General features: G+C 40.9%; 1 protein-coding gene across 1 annotated transcript in view; it reads left to right on the plus strand.

Annotated features, from left to right (window-relative positions):
• LOC115090602 (sodium- and chloride-dependent GABA transporter 2-like) overlaps positions 1 to 12115 on the plus strand; it is a 204260-nt gene that overhangs the window by 71314 nt on the left and 120831 nt on the right. Inside the window, exons 6-7 of the mRNA XM_029599942.1 lie at positions 1902 to 2034; positions 2765 to 2899. Coding sequence (XP_029455802.1) covers positions 1902 to 2034; positions 2765 to 2899 — 268 coding nt within the window. The remainder of the gene's footprint in view (positions 1 to 1901; positions 2035 to 2764; positions 2900 to 12115) is intronic.

Here is a 12115-nt window from a genome sequence, read left to right on the forward strand (position 1 = left end):
TTACTACTCTTTGTTGTTGTTGTGATAAGAGCCACAGTTAAGCAATTGGAAGTTTGGAAAAGGTCAAGAAAAATATGTACTCTGGTAAGCACCATGGAATATGTAGTTCAGAAGGCTACCTTCATCACAGGAAATGTAGACATTGGAATTACATTTGCCTTGAAACTTGGCTAGCAAAATGGCGCCGGCCGTATGGCCATTTTGCAATACGGCAATACGATTCAAGTGCAGGAGGTCGCTTCCGGACCCCCGCTGGACTTTTGGCAAGTCTTGTGGGGGTCAGGAGGCCCCCCAAAGCTGGCCAAAAGTCCCTGGGGATCCAGCGGGGGTCCGGGAGCGATCTCCTGCGCTCGTGACGTCGGGGGACAGGAACCAAAATGGCGCCGGCGCTACCTTTGCCCTGTCATATGACAGGGCAAAGGTAGCGCCGGCGCCATTTCTATTAACGCACCCGTGGCCCGAGAGTGGAAGATCACACCGGGACCCCCCCACTGGACCCCAGGTAATTTAAGACATTTTGGGGGGGTTTGGGAGGGTGGGGGATTTATTTTAAAGGGTCGGGGTGGGTTTTAGGGTTGTTTTAGTGTGCCGGTTTTCCCGCCCTCCCCCTTCCCCTCCCCCTTCCCCCGATTTATGATTTTTGACGATAAATCGGGGGAATTCCTATTGTATATCGTCTCTAATGATTTTTGACGATTTAAAATATATCGGACGATATTTTAAATCGTCAAAAAATGATTCACATCCCTAGTAAACACTAACACTGCTCCTCCTCCTTTTCTTCTTCCTCCTCTATCTCCCCCTCCAATTCTGGCATTGCTTTTATTCCTATGCTTTGGGCGTGGAAGTCCATCCCAGTCTGCAAGAAATGCTTCTTAACTCTGAATTCAGAAAATGACTCTAGTCTGAAATAAATGTTTCTCCTCTTCTTCCTTGATCTTTGGGTCCAGGAGCCTCTTCTGCTTGTGGCTGCTGTTGAGTTACCACTAAAAAGTGATCAGTGAATTTTTCTGGGAATAGGGTTCAGTAAGTGCCTTTCTGAGAAATGGAAAAAGTAGTGAATACTCTTTTTGGGATAGGGGAAAAATAGCAATGGGTGATTGTCACCTAGGGAAAGGGAAAAAACAGCAGTGAGTAATTATTGCCAGAAAAGTGGTCAACGATGGCCTATCTAAGGAAGATGACGATCAGAGATCAGTGAGTGTCTTAAAAAAGAGGGAATTGGTGTTAGTAAATGTCTGTTTTAAAAGAGGGGATCATGTGATCGGTGCGTGATGAATGTAGGATTACAGTGAGTGCTATCTGAAATGGAGAAAATGGGTCAACAAGTGCTTTCCTGTGAAAAGGGGGGAGGTGGGTTCATGAGTGCATGAGATTTTGTATGAGGAAGGATGGGACCATTGAGTGGAAGAGAGTTAGTGTTTCTGGGTTGTTGGGGACGACATCGTAAAAGATTAGAAGGGCAGTGAGTATCTAGAAGGAATGAACATGATACATCAGTATGACTGCACATTTAGCATAGAATACTGGTGGGTTTTTACAGTGTAGCTGACTAAGGACCAGACTTACTATGACTTTTTTCCCCTATTCTTTATTATGGGAGAAAAATTTAGTAAATCAGGCCCTATGATTGAGAAGTGTATATAATCAAAGCCAAAATTGCATTATGCCACAGCATATCCCATCACAGTCTGTAAGCTATGCTTATAAAGAGCTAATCTTCCTCACTGTTTTGCTATTAGCTTTGCAAATCATTAGAATAGTGGTCTTAAAAGAAGCCTTATGCCCTCAACAAGATTAGAGAGAAGTTGAAAAGAACCCAGACATAGTTTGGGGAACATGGAAGCAAATGTGAAACATTCTATCTATCTACATTCAGATTTCTTTTGTCTTACACTCAGAAGGCGAGTGCTAAACATTTCTGATGGGATCGAGCACATAGGTAGCTTGCAGTGGAAGCTAGCCCTTTGTCTTCTGCTGGCCTGGATTATTTGCTACTTCTGCATCTGGAAAGGAGTGAAATCCACAGGCAAGGTAAGGACCTAGTCCATATTCACTCCAAGCTAATAAAAGTCTGAAAAATTGCAGCTCATATTTGCGAGCAATGTCTTTCATCCTGGCCTCTCCCATCCAGCTTTCCTCCATATAATGAACATAGGATATTTCATGTCCTTATAATCATATGCTTGCCTTCAGGCTTAATCATACATTAATGGAACAGATGATGTATACCAAATATTCTTTAATTCTTTGCTTTGTTCATTCTTATATTGGAACACGCATTCCTGCAGTCTAAAACTCCCCATACCACAGAGATCTTATGGAAATTTTCGTCACCTTCCTCCATATTGGCATTACTGACAATACTATATCCGGCCCTAGATGGCATTACTGGGATCATCTTACTACAATCCCCAGACATTACTGTGATATTTTCCATCCCCAGTCTGGCATTACTGTGATACTTTCCATCCCCAGAATGGCATTACTGTAGTCTTCATGCTCCCACCTCTAGACCAGCATTATTGTGATCCATACACATCCACCCTCAGCTGTCTTTCCTCTATTTCCTTAGACTGACAATGTGATCACCATTAAACTCATCAAGTTGTTTTTTTATATTATTTGGGCTTTTCTAGTCAATGACCTTTGTGGCCATGGTGGGTAATATTTTGGTCAATCTGTTAATTTAAAATCATTTACTTTGATTTTTTACATTTTTGTGCCTTGGATCCTGTTGCTTCTGCATTATATCTCCTGCCAGGTTGTGTACATCACTGCTACATTCCCATACCTCATGTTGGTCATTCTGCTGATCAGAGGGGTTTCTCTGCCTGGGGCTTTACAGGGCATCCAGTTCTATCTGTATCCAGACTTGAGTCGACTCAAGGACCCCCAGGTAAGAGGAAGGATTGTCTGTAACTTTGTGTACATAGGATACTACCAGTTCTCTCTTCAAGGGCAAGTTATCAGCAGTCCGTAACCTGTATTGCGGGATCCCACATGGGACAATTTTATCCTCCACGTTGTATGTTTATCTTTGCCCATTACTAGATGCTGTTAGATCTCATGGATTTAATCTACAATATTGTGCTGATGGTCTGCAAATTCATTGTACTTGCGAATCTGACATTTTTGCTTTTATGGGGTGGGTCAATGACTGTTTTACAATTGCTTGCTGGATGAGAAATAATAGATTAACACTCAATGTCTCAGACAGAGAGAGGTTCTTTAGACTAGTAACCCAGATCCTGGCATGTCCTTGGTGTGCCTGGAGGTCACTAGTGGGAAGGTCAGTGATGGATCTGTTTTTGAACCTAGAAAAATACATTACAGCAGTTAGCAAAATGGCCTGGTTTAAACTTTGTTTATTTCATGTATTACAGTCTTTCCCCCCAAGCTGAAAGCTAAGAAATGTACTTTATGTACTATTGCAGCTCATTTTTTGTAGAGGTTGCTGATCAAGGTTTTCCATAATTTTTTAGCTGATTCAGAATTTAGCAGCCAAGTTGATTACAATCAGTAGATTGCAGGAGACAATATCACACTTGTTTTGGCATAACTACATTAGCTGCCGGTGTCTTCAAGTTCATTGTTAAGCTTTTCTGTCTGACTTGTAGAGCACTGCATAATTTATGTCCTCAGAATCTTTCTAACAAACTATAGAGATACATTCCAGGTTGTAAGTTATGCACAGAATCTGATTTTCTACTTTGTATGGCCTCAAATAATGTAAGTTGGTTCACACTTGATCTAGAGCTTTCTCTTGTGCAGCACCAATTCTCTGGAGTTGTTTCTGAAAAAGCTTGGCCTGGAGAAAGAAATTCAGAAAACTGGTAAAGGTAAATAAGCTTTAGCTCAAAATTGTGCCTTTAATTTTATCCATCAAGCAGCTAGGAGATGGGTTATTTTTAAAATATATAGTATTATTATCATATGTTGGTTATACTGAAAATCTTTTTATATTTTTTGCTTGATATTTATGTTTGGTTTTATATGTTGATAGTTCTAGAAATTTCATATTTTATCAGTGTGATTCTGCTATTTGGTTTAATTTTGATGTATTTAGCTTGCATGCATCTTGCATTGAACCCATAGGTTGGGTGATAAATCAAATGTAATTAATTACATATTTGTACTTGTGAGCTGTGTTATTTGTTTGTACTCAGCTTAGGATCATGTATATCTCTTGCTGTGGGATCTTGGATGTGCATATCCATTCTAATCACCTATGTGCGGGCATCAAATGCAGTGCAACTATGTGGCTAATTTTCAGTGTCGGCCAGCTGGATCCTGCGGGATGAAAGTTATCATCTTGCAGAGCAGCTAAATTAGACTGGCTAGGTTCACTTGAAGTGTTCCTGGAGCAGGTTTCCAACTTAGCCATCCAGTGTAGATTTTTATGCTAGCAGGCTAAGTTGTGCCGGATAAGTTGGGCGGCTCAAATGATAATCCTAAATCTAGCTGGCCAAATCTTGACTGGCTAGATTTAGCATGATTTTCAGCTGAAATCTAGCCAATTAGGTTAGTTTGACTGAAAATTAACTAACTAACCCCTAGATTAATCAAAATGCTATAATAATGCCTGCGGTAAGAAAAAGGGGCATGCTTATGGTAATTTTACAATTACCATACCACATAGGTAGTGTATCACAGGGTGTGGTAAAGAGAGAGAGAGAGACTATAAGGCCTTCAAAGTAGTCAACTATTTATATCTCTATAGGAGAAGCAGCTACTAGCTCGAGGTGAGGTGGTGGTTTAGGGGCCAGTTTTAGATGCAGAGTGAGATGTACGAACAGCACAGTACACCAAAGTGAAGATTTGACATCATTTGGAGTAAGGCAAGTCTCACAAAGATGAGATTTCTATTATGTTATCTCACCTTAGCTTGATGGTACCCTGTTATCTTGCCCTAGCTTGATGGTACCCTGTTATCTTGCCCTAGCTTGATGGTACCCTGTTATAGAGTCCATCAAGCTAGGGCAAGAGAACATTGTAGAAATCTCATCTTTGTGAGACTTTCCTCACTCCCAATGACGTCAAATCTTCACCTCTGTGTACTGTGCTGTTCGTATATCTCACTCTGCATCTAAAACTGACCCCTAAACCCTAAACCACCACTAACATCTCACTTCGAGTTATTAGCTGGCCCTCCTATAGTGATATAAATATTTGAATACTGTGAAGGCCTCCACAGAGGCTCTCTCTCTCCCCCTCCCCCCACTTCACTCTCCCTCAACCCAGAAATGGCTGATATGCATTTGCAATCTTTAACGCAATTTGTGTTATGGCTGTTTCAGGCATATTGCATAGCTTAATGCTAGGAAAAAAGGTGAAGTTATTTCCGGTGTTAAAACCATGCAATAGCATGCATTATGCTATCGCACAGTGTGATATTGCCCCTCATTTTACTTTATCCTGCCCAAACTTCTCCCCAATCCCACCCTTTCTAAAAATTTGCATTCATTGCATGCGGTAACACAATTATCGCATGTGTTATGGCGTTAACGCCTTATCATGTGCGTCAACGTCATAATGCATGTTGATGAATGACCCTGTTAGTAGGCTAGATTTTAGTTGGCTAAGTTGGATGCCGTGAGGCAGTAGCCCCAAGTGTTCTCCTATTTACCTGTGTAGGATCAGGCTAGACGCCTGGTCCACCTTAAATTCCTTAAGGAGAGTATGCTCTATGGGTGGGATCCTGCAGGGCAGGTGGGGCTCAGAGGGCATAACCAGAGACTGGGGAATAAGAGCTGGGATCCAGGTGGGGATAACTAGACCAGGCCCAGGTCTTCAGGAGGAAGGCAGCTCCTATAAAATAACACTATCCAAACACTGAGCTGAGACAAAGTTGAATTGTGAGTACTGAGGAAAGCAGTACTGATCTGTAAGTAAAGAGAGCACATTGTTCTGAAGGGAAGACAGTCTATTGTTGAAGGTGTATGAAGCTGTAATAAAGATGTATTGTTTTAAGAAAGGCTGGAGTCAGATTAGTTTGTCTCCAGGCCTGAGGGAATTACCACTTGATCCCACAGATGCACAACAACTTTTTCAAACTTAGTCCATATATGTCTGAATCCTTGCCATACCAGTTTCTGTCTGCATTATACAGTATTGCTTGTGCATTTTTTTTTTTAAATGGAGGCACAGAAGACTCACTTCAAAATTACCAAGTCATTTTACTGTGAACAGGACATCACTCCATGAATGGATATTCTGGGGTCATAGCTCATTTGTCAAGATAACTGTAACCCCAGAATGTTAACTTCCTTGATCCAGGTATTGATCGTGTTCTTTCGGAGTCATCTCTTTTTTTAAAATAAGAGATTGTGAAGCTCCTGTTCCCACAAATAAACGCTCCTGTAGTGGCACTACTGTAAAATAAAGTAATGGGGAGGCCAGGTTTAAAATGGCTTGTCTAAAGATTGTATTACAGAAAAGAGCCTTAATGATTTCCACGTATTCTCAGAAAAAGTATTCAGACACGATGACAGTCTTGCTGATGCGGTTTATATATACATAAAATTTAAATCAAACAAAATTTTTTTGAAAATAAAAATAGTGACATTTTTTGTATAATTGACAAATTATTTTGTTTTTTGATTTCCTTTTGGATTTGTCTAAAGATCGCCCATCTTTGGCTGTCTAAAGGCATGTTTGGTCTTCCATAGCATGCAAGGTTTTAGTCTTCCTGCGAAGAGGTGTGCCCAGAGGCGTGTATAGGCTGATGGAAGAAAAGTGTGTAAAGATGACATCTTTACAAATGCGTGCACTATTCCCCCCCTCTCCCGCCCTCCATCTTGGCCTCCTACATAAAACAGCAGATGCAAAGTATGTGGCAAAGTACTTTTTCCAAGGGAAACTGCCCTCACTGGTTTTTTGTTTTTTTTTAATTAACATAAAATGTGCTCTACAGGCTATTGAAAATTGTCCCCATAATGGATCCAAGGTATATATTTTAGGAATCAAAAAAATCTTTGATATACTCTGACACTTTACTAATGCTGTAATAGTCTAAGACCCATATAACCCTGTTTCCTCCTCCTCCTCCTCCCATTCCCTCCCCCCTCCATGTTGATTAGACATTCTTAACATTTTAATTCAAAGTTCTCAGCAGTGAGTGCCTTTTAATCTCCCTAGGACAAGTTATGTCACGTTAAATTCTTCTTTCAACAGAGCCATTGTTATACCAGCTATTGTTTCAAAGTGGCTCAAAGTAGATTAAGCAGCACCTGAAAAAAAATAGATCAGTACAACCCTTATTAACCTTTTTACCTCAGGGCAAAAATTTAATTGGCATGGAGAAGTGGCCTATGGTTAGAGCAGCAGGGCGAGAATCAGGGAAACCAGGATTCAAATCCCACTGACAAACAATGTGACCTTGGGTAAGTCACTTTATTTTCCAGGTACAACTTGGGCAGGGAATTAACTGCAATACGTGAATTATAATTTACCTTGAGCTCCGATTTTCACATGGGGGAGCTATCTAACAACATTATTATTTATGTTTCCTCCCCGCACAAGAAATGGTTCAATACTAACCTCATAGGCAACCAAAAGCAACTCTACATGGGCAGGAATTTTCCAGAGCTTTCTGGAAAGGCAAAAGCCTTCCATTGTACAGGTGGGATAGATCCCATATGCAGTGGCCCTGAAGATTTCCTCATTTCAGTTTTTTTCAAGATCATTGGATGTGCTCTTTTGTAGCCCTGTAGTACTTAAGGAATTGTTTTCTTTCTTTCTTTTTTTTTTTTTACTCTGACCTTCCTAATGAAATCCCCTAGAACTGTCCTACTTACACTGTTTGGCATTTCTTCAGTTTTATTTTCTTCTTCATCGATTCTGCTGGCTGTAACATAAGAGCATGCCATACTGGGTCAGACCAAGGATCCATCAAGCCCAGCATCCTGTCTCCAACAGTGGCCAATCCAGGCCATAAGAATCTGGTTCCCAAAAACTAAGTCTATTCCATGTTACTATTGCTAGTAATAGCAGTGGCTATTTTCTAAGTCAACTTAATTAACAGCAGGTAATGGACTTCTCCTCCAAGAACTTATCCAATCCTTTTTTAAACCCAGCTACACTAACTGCACTAACCACATCCCCTGGCAACAAATTCCAGAGTTTAATTGTGCATTGAGTGAAAAAGAACTTTCTACGATTAGTTTTAAATGTGCCACATGCTAACTTCATGGAGTGCCCCCTAGTCCTTCTATTATCCGAAAGAATAAATAACCGATTCACATTTACCCGTTCTTTTTTTTTTTTAATTTAAATTTTTATTGAAGACACAATAATGCACATTCAACATGTAATATTAACCCGTGGTATAAACATAATATATATCATATAAATTCCATATAAGAACATTGATAGTAACATCTATGCATCATATTATACCCTGTAACAACCAAGATGTATGTTAAGGAAATTGGTTAAAATAAAAGATCCAATAACAAAACAGTGTATTGTCCTTCTTCAAGTCATCCCATAAGACCGCCCACCACCCCCCTTCCCCTGTTCTGCCCCCCCCCCCCGGTTCCCTCACTTTACTAGTTCTAAGGTGGTAGAAATGAAGCATTGCTTCACTACTCAGAGGTGGATATGAACATTGGGATGTAATGATGAAGGGATTGTTGACCGCTATGACATTCCTTCTCTATGATCCTGCCTTCCATGTGCAATAGGGCTGCCAAGTTCTCTGGAACCGCCCAAGAGTTTTCTTGGTATGTGCAGTAATTTCCATTAAGATATATATTTTCCCAAGTTTATGTTGAACTTCAACTAATGTGGATGTTTGGGGCGATTTCCATTTCCGAGCAATTTCAATTCTAGTTTATGTAAAAATATACTTGACCAATCCATTTTCATACTTCCTTTCCGGGAAGGCGAGAGATACCTAGGAGAGCGTGGTAGGGATGGATCACCAAAGAGGCTCCGAGCAACTGATGAAGCCATGCCTCAATTTTAGTCCATAGAAGTTGGATCAGTGCACATTCCCACCACATATATAAGAAACTGCCTGCTATGGGACACCCTCTCCAACATTTTATGGATATGGCAGGAATCATTCTATGGAGTCATACTGGATAGTAGTGCCATCGAAACAACAATTATAGGGAGTTTTCAATCATATAGGCCACAAGCAGTCCTTTACTCAGGTGTCTGAAAATCTCATCCCATTCCCGTTGAGAGAAGTTTTTATGTAGGTCACTTTCCCATGCTAACATGTGTGTGGACTTCATGAATATCTCTTGTCCCAGTTATGTATACACGATCGAAAGCAATTTAGTGGCATGATCAGCTTTGCAGCACAAAATTTCAAATTCAGACTTTCCTTGTTGCAAATGAACGCTGATCATGGAGGCAAGTGCAAAGTGTCTTAATTGGAGGTAAGGATAAATATCAGAATCTGCCAAGTCGTATTTCATTTCCAGGGCTTGAAAAGGGACTAGATCCTTAGGTCCCCCCACACATGCTCCCAGGTCCGTATCCCTTTAGTTTCCAGCCCCTGAAATTAGGGTTCTCCTATCCTGGAGAAAAAGCGCTATTCGCATATAAATATGTGCTATGATGATATGCCCTTGTTCTTAAAAGTAAGTGGCTTTTAGCTATCCAAAGATCTAGAGGGAGTGTCATTCAGGGTGGGAGTAGATCCCGAGGTTGTATGCACTATGCTCTATGTTTTCTTAGGTTTCCATAATACACTGGGTAAAGGTATGTCTCCTAGTAATTGTTGACTGAAGTGAACCCAGGGCTTAGGATTACTCTGCCTGTGCCAATCCACTAACATTTTAAATTGTGCAGCCATGAAGTATCTTTCCAGATTGGGGACACCCAAGCCTCCCTGTAGTCTAGCTTTAAACATAGTGTGCCAAGCTATCCGAGGTCTTTTTCCTCCCCAAATATAGGCCATTATTCTCTTCTGCCAGTATGCCAACCACTTTCGTGGGATTGCGATTGGCAAGGTTTGGAAAAGATATAGCAATTTGGGCAAGACTGTCATCTTAACAGCGGCAATTTGCCAATCCACGATATCCTGTATCTATTCCATTCCTCTAGCTCCTGAAAGATCTTAAACCAGAGTGGATCGTAATTCAATTGGAGTAAGTCTTGAGAGGCACTTATGTACACACCTAAATATTTTAATTTCGTATGTTCCCATTTAAATCGGAATCGTGATTTAAGTAGGGACTCCAACTGAGAAGTGGTATTGATGTTGAGGATCTCAGACTTCTCCCAAATGATCCGGAAAACAGATACTTTACTAAAGTCTTCTAATGTGGAGGTCAGACTTGGTAGGGATGACTCAAGCTCTGTGACCATTATCAAAATGTTATCTGCAAAGAGTGACAATTTTGATGAGAACTGCCCCACTTCTATGCCCCTAATATCTGAGTGGTTCCTAACATGAGTAGCAAAGGGCTCTAAAAAAATAGTGAATAAGAGTGGTGACAAAGGGCAGCCCTGCCTGTTGCCGCATTTTACTGAAAAGGTGGGAGAGTAGCCTCCATTTATCTTAATACAGGCCAAGGGGTCGCTATAAAGCTGCTGTATCCATTGTAAGAAATGGTCACCAAATTAAAATTTCCACAACAGTGCAAAATGATAAGGCCAGTGCACCATATCAAAGGCTTTCTTGGTGTCGACCGAGAGAGCCAGGGTAGGGATGTCCTGCTTTGTCACCCACCAAATCATGTCCAGTATTTTATGGACATTGTCACTCACTTGTCATCCCGGAATGAATCCTGCTTGATCGAGGTGTATAATTTGCGCTATAAAACTGTTCAATCGGGTTGCTAGTATTTTAGCTAATAGTTTTCGGTCGATGTTTATTAAAGAGATCGGTCTATACTAACCACACAGGGTCGGATCTCTACCCGGTTTAGCTATGACCGTGATACCGGCTGTATTGGCAAGAGATGAGAGTGGAGTCCCCTCTCTCAAAGCCATAAAAAAATTCACCAAGATAGGGGCTATTTGTGGGGCAAATACTTGGTAAAATATACCAGTGTAACTGTCAAGTCCCGGTGATTTGCTGGGTTTTAAGGATTTTATGGCAATTAATACTTCTTCTTTGGATATATCTTTATTCAATATGTTTTGTTGGGGGCCAGATAATTCTGGTAATGTGGAAGATTCTAGGTATCTATCTATCTCTTCTGGTTTAATGGTCTCATCCATGGAATATAGCTCTGAATAAAACTGGTGAAAGCGTTGGCGAATAGATTTGTTGTCTGTCAACATGACACCATCCTGATTTTTTATCTTTACTATGGTGGTTTGGGCCTGCTTGCATTTAAGTGTGTGGGCCAACAACTTTTCCCGCCTTATTGCCTCCTTCAAAGTATTTTTGCTGCGTCATTTGCAATTGGTGTGCTATTATCGCTGCGTCTAAGGATGCTATACAAGCCCGTATTTCATCTAATTGGGTAAGAGTAGCGTGTGAAGATCAGTAGTTTTATGGATCTTTTCCAGACCTTGTAACTTAAGGAGTAGTTTGACTCGGTCACTGTTCTTTGTTTTTTTAGGAATGCAGCTCGGGTGATAAATTTGCCCCGCAAAACCGCCTTTAGACAGTTCCAAACCACCACCGGATTGACTTCCCCGGTATCATTCATGTGTAAATATTCTTTAATATCGGCTACTACCTGGGAAGCATAATTAGTGTCATCTATGATGGAATCATTAAGCCTCCAAAACTGAAGGCCTCTATCATAATCCTGGATCCACAGTGTGAACCAGATGGGAGCATGGTCAGACCACAGGATAGATTCAATATCCACTGCCATAACCCTAGGAATCAAACCAGCACTTCCTAGAAACATATCTAAGCGGGAGTAAATCCCATGAGGATGAGAAAAAAATGTATAGTTCCAGGACCTAGGAAACCTGGACCTCCATTTGTCCATCACACCCTGACTGTTCATAAGCGCTTTCAATGCTAGTCTGGCTAGTTTGGGGTCTGTGCTATGTCCAGATGAGTTATCTAATCTTGGGTTAAGGGTCAGTTAAAGTCCCCTCCTATTATTGATTGTCCCTCAATCTTAAGGGCTAATGTATGGGTTAAAGACTGGAAGAATAAATCCTTATGGGAAGTGGGACCATAAATCGA

Source organism: Rhinatrema bivittatum, chromosome 4 (genome assembly GCF_901001135.1).
Source record: "Rhinatrema bivittatum chromosome 4, aRhiBiv1.1, whole genome shotgun sequence".
NCBI classification, from domain to species: domain Eukaryota; kingdom Metazoa; phylum Chordata; class Amphibia; order Gymnophiona; family Rhinatrematidae; genus Rhinatrema; species Rhinatrema bivittatum.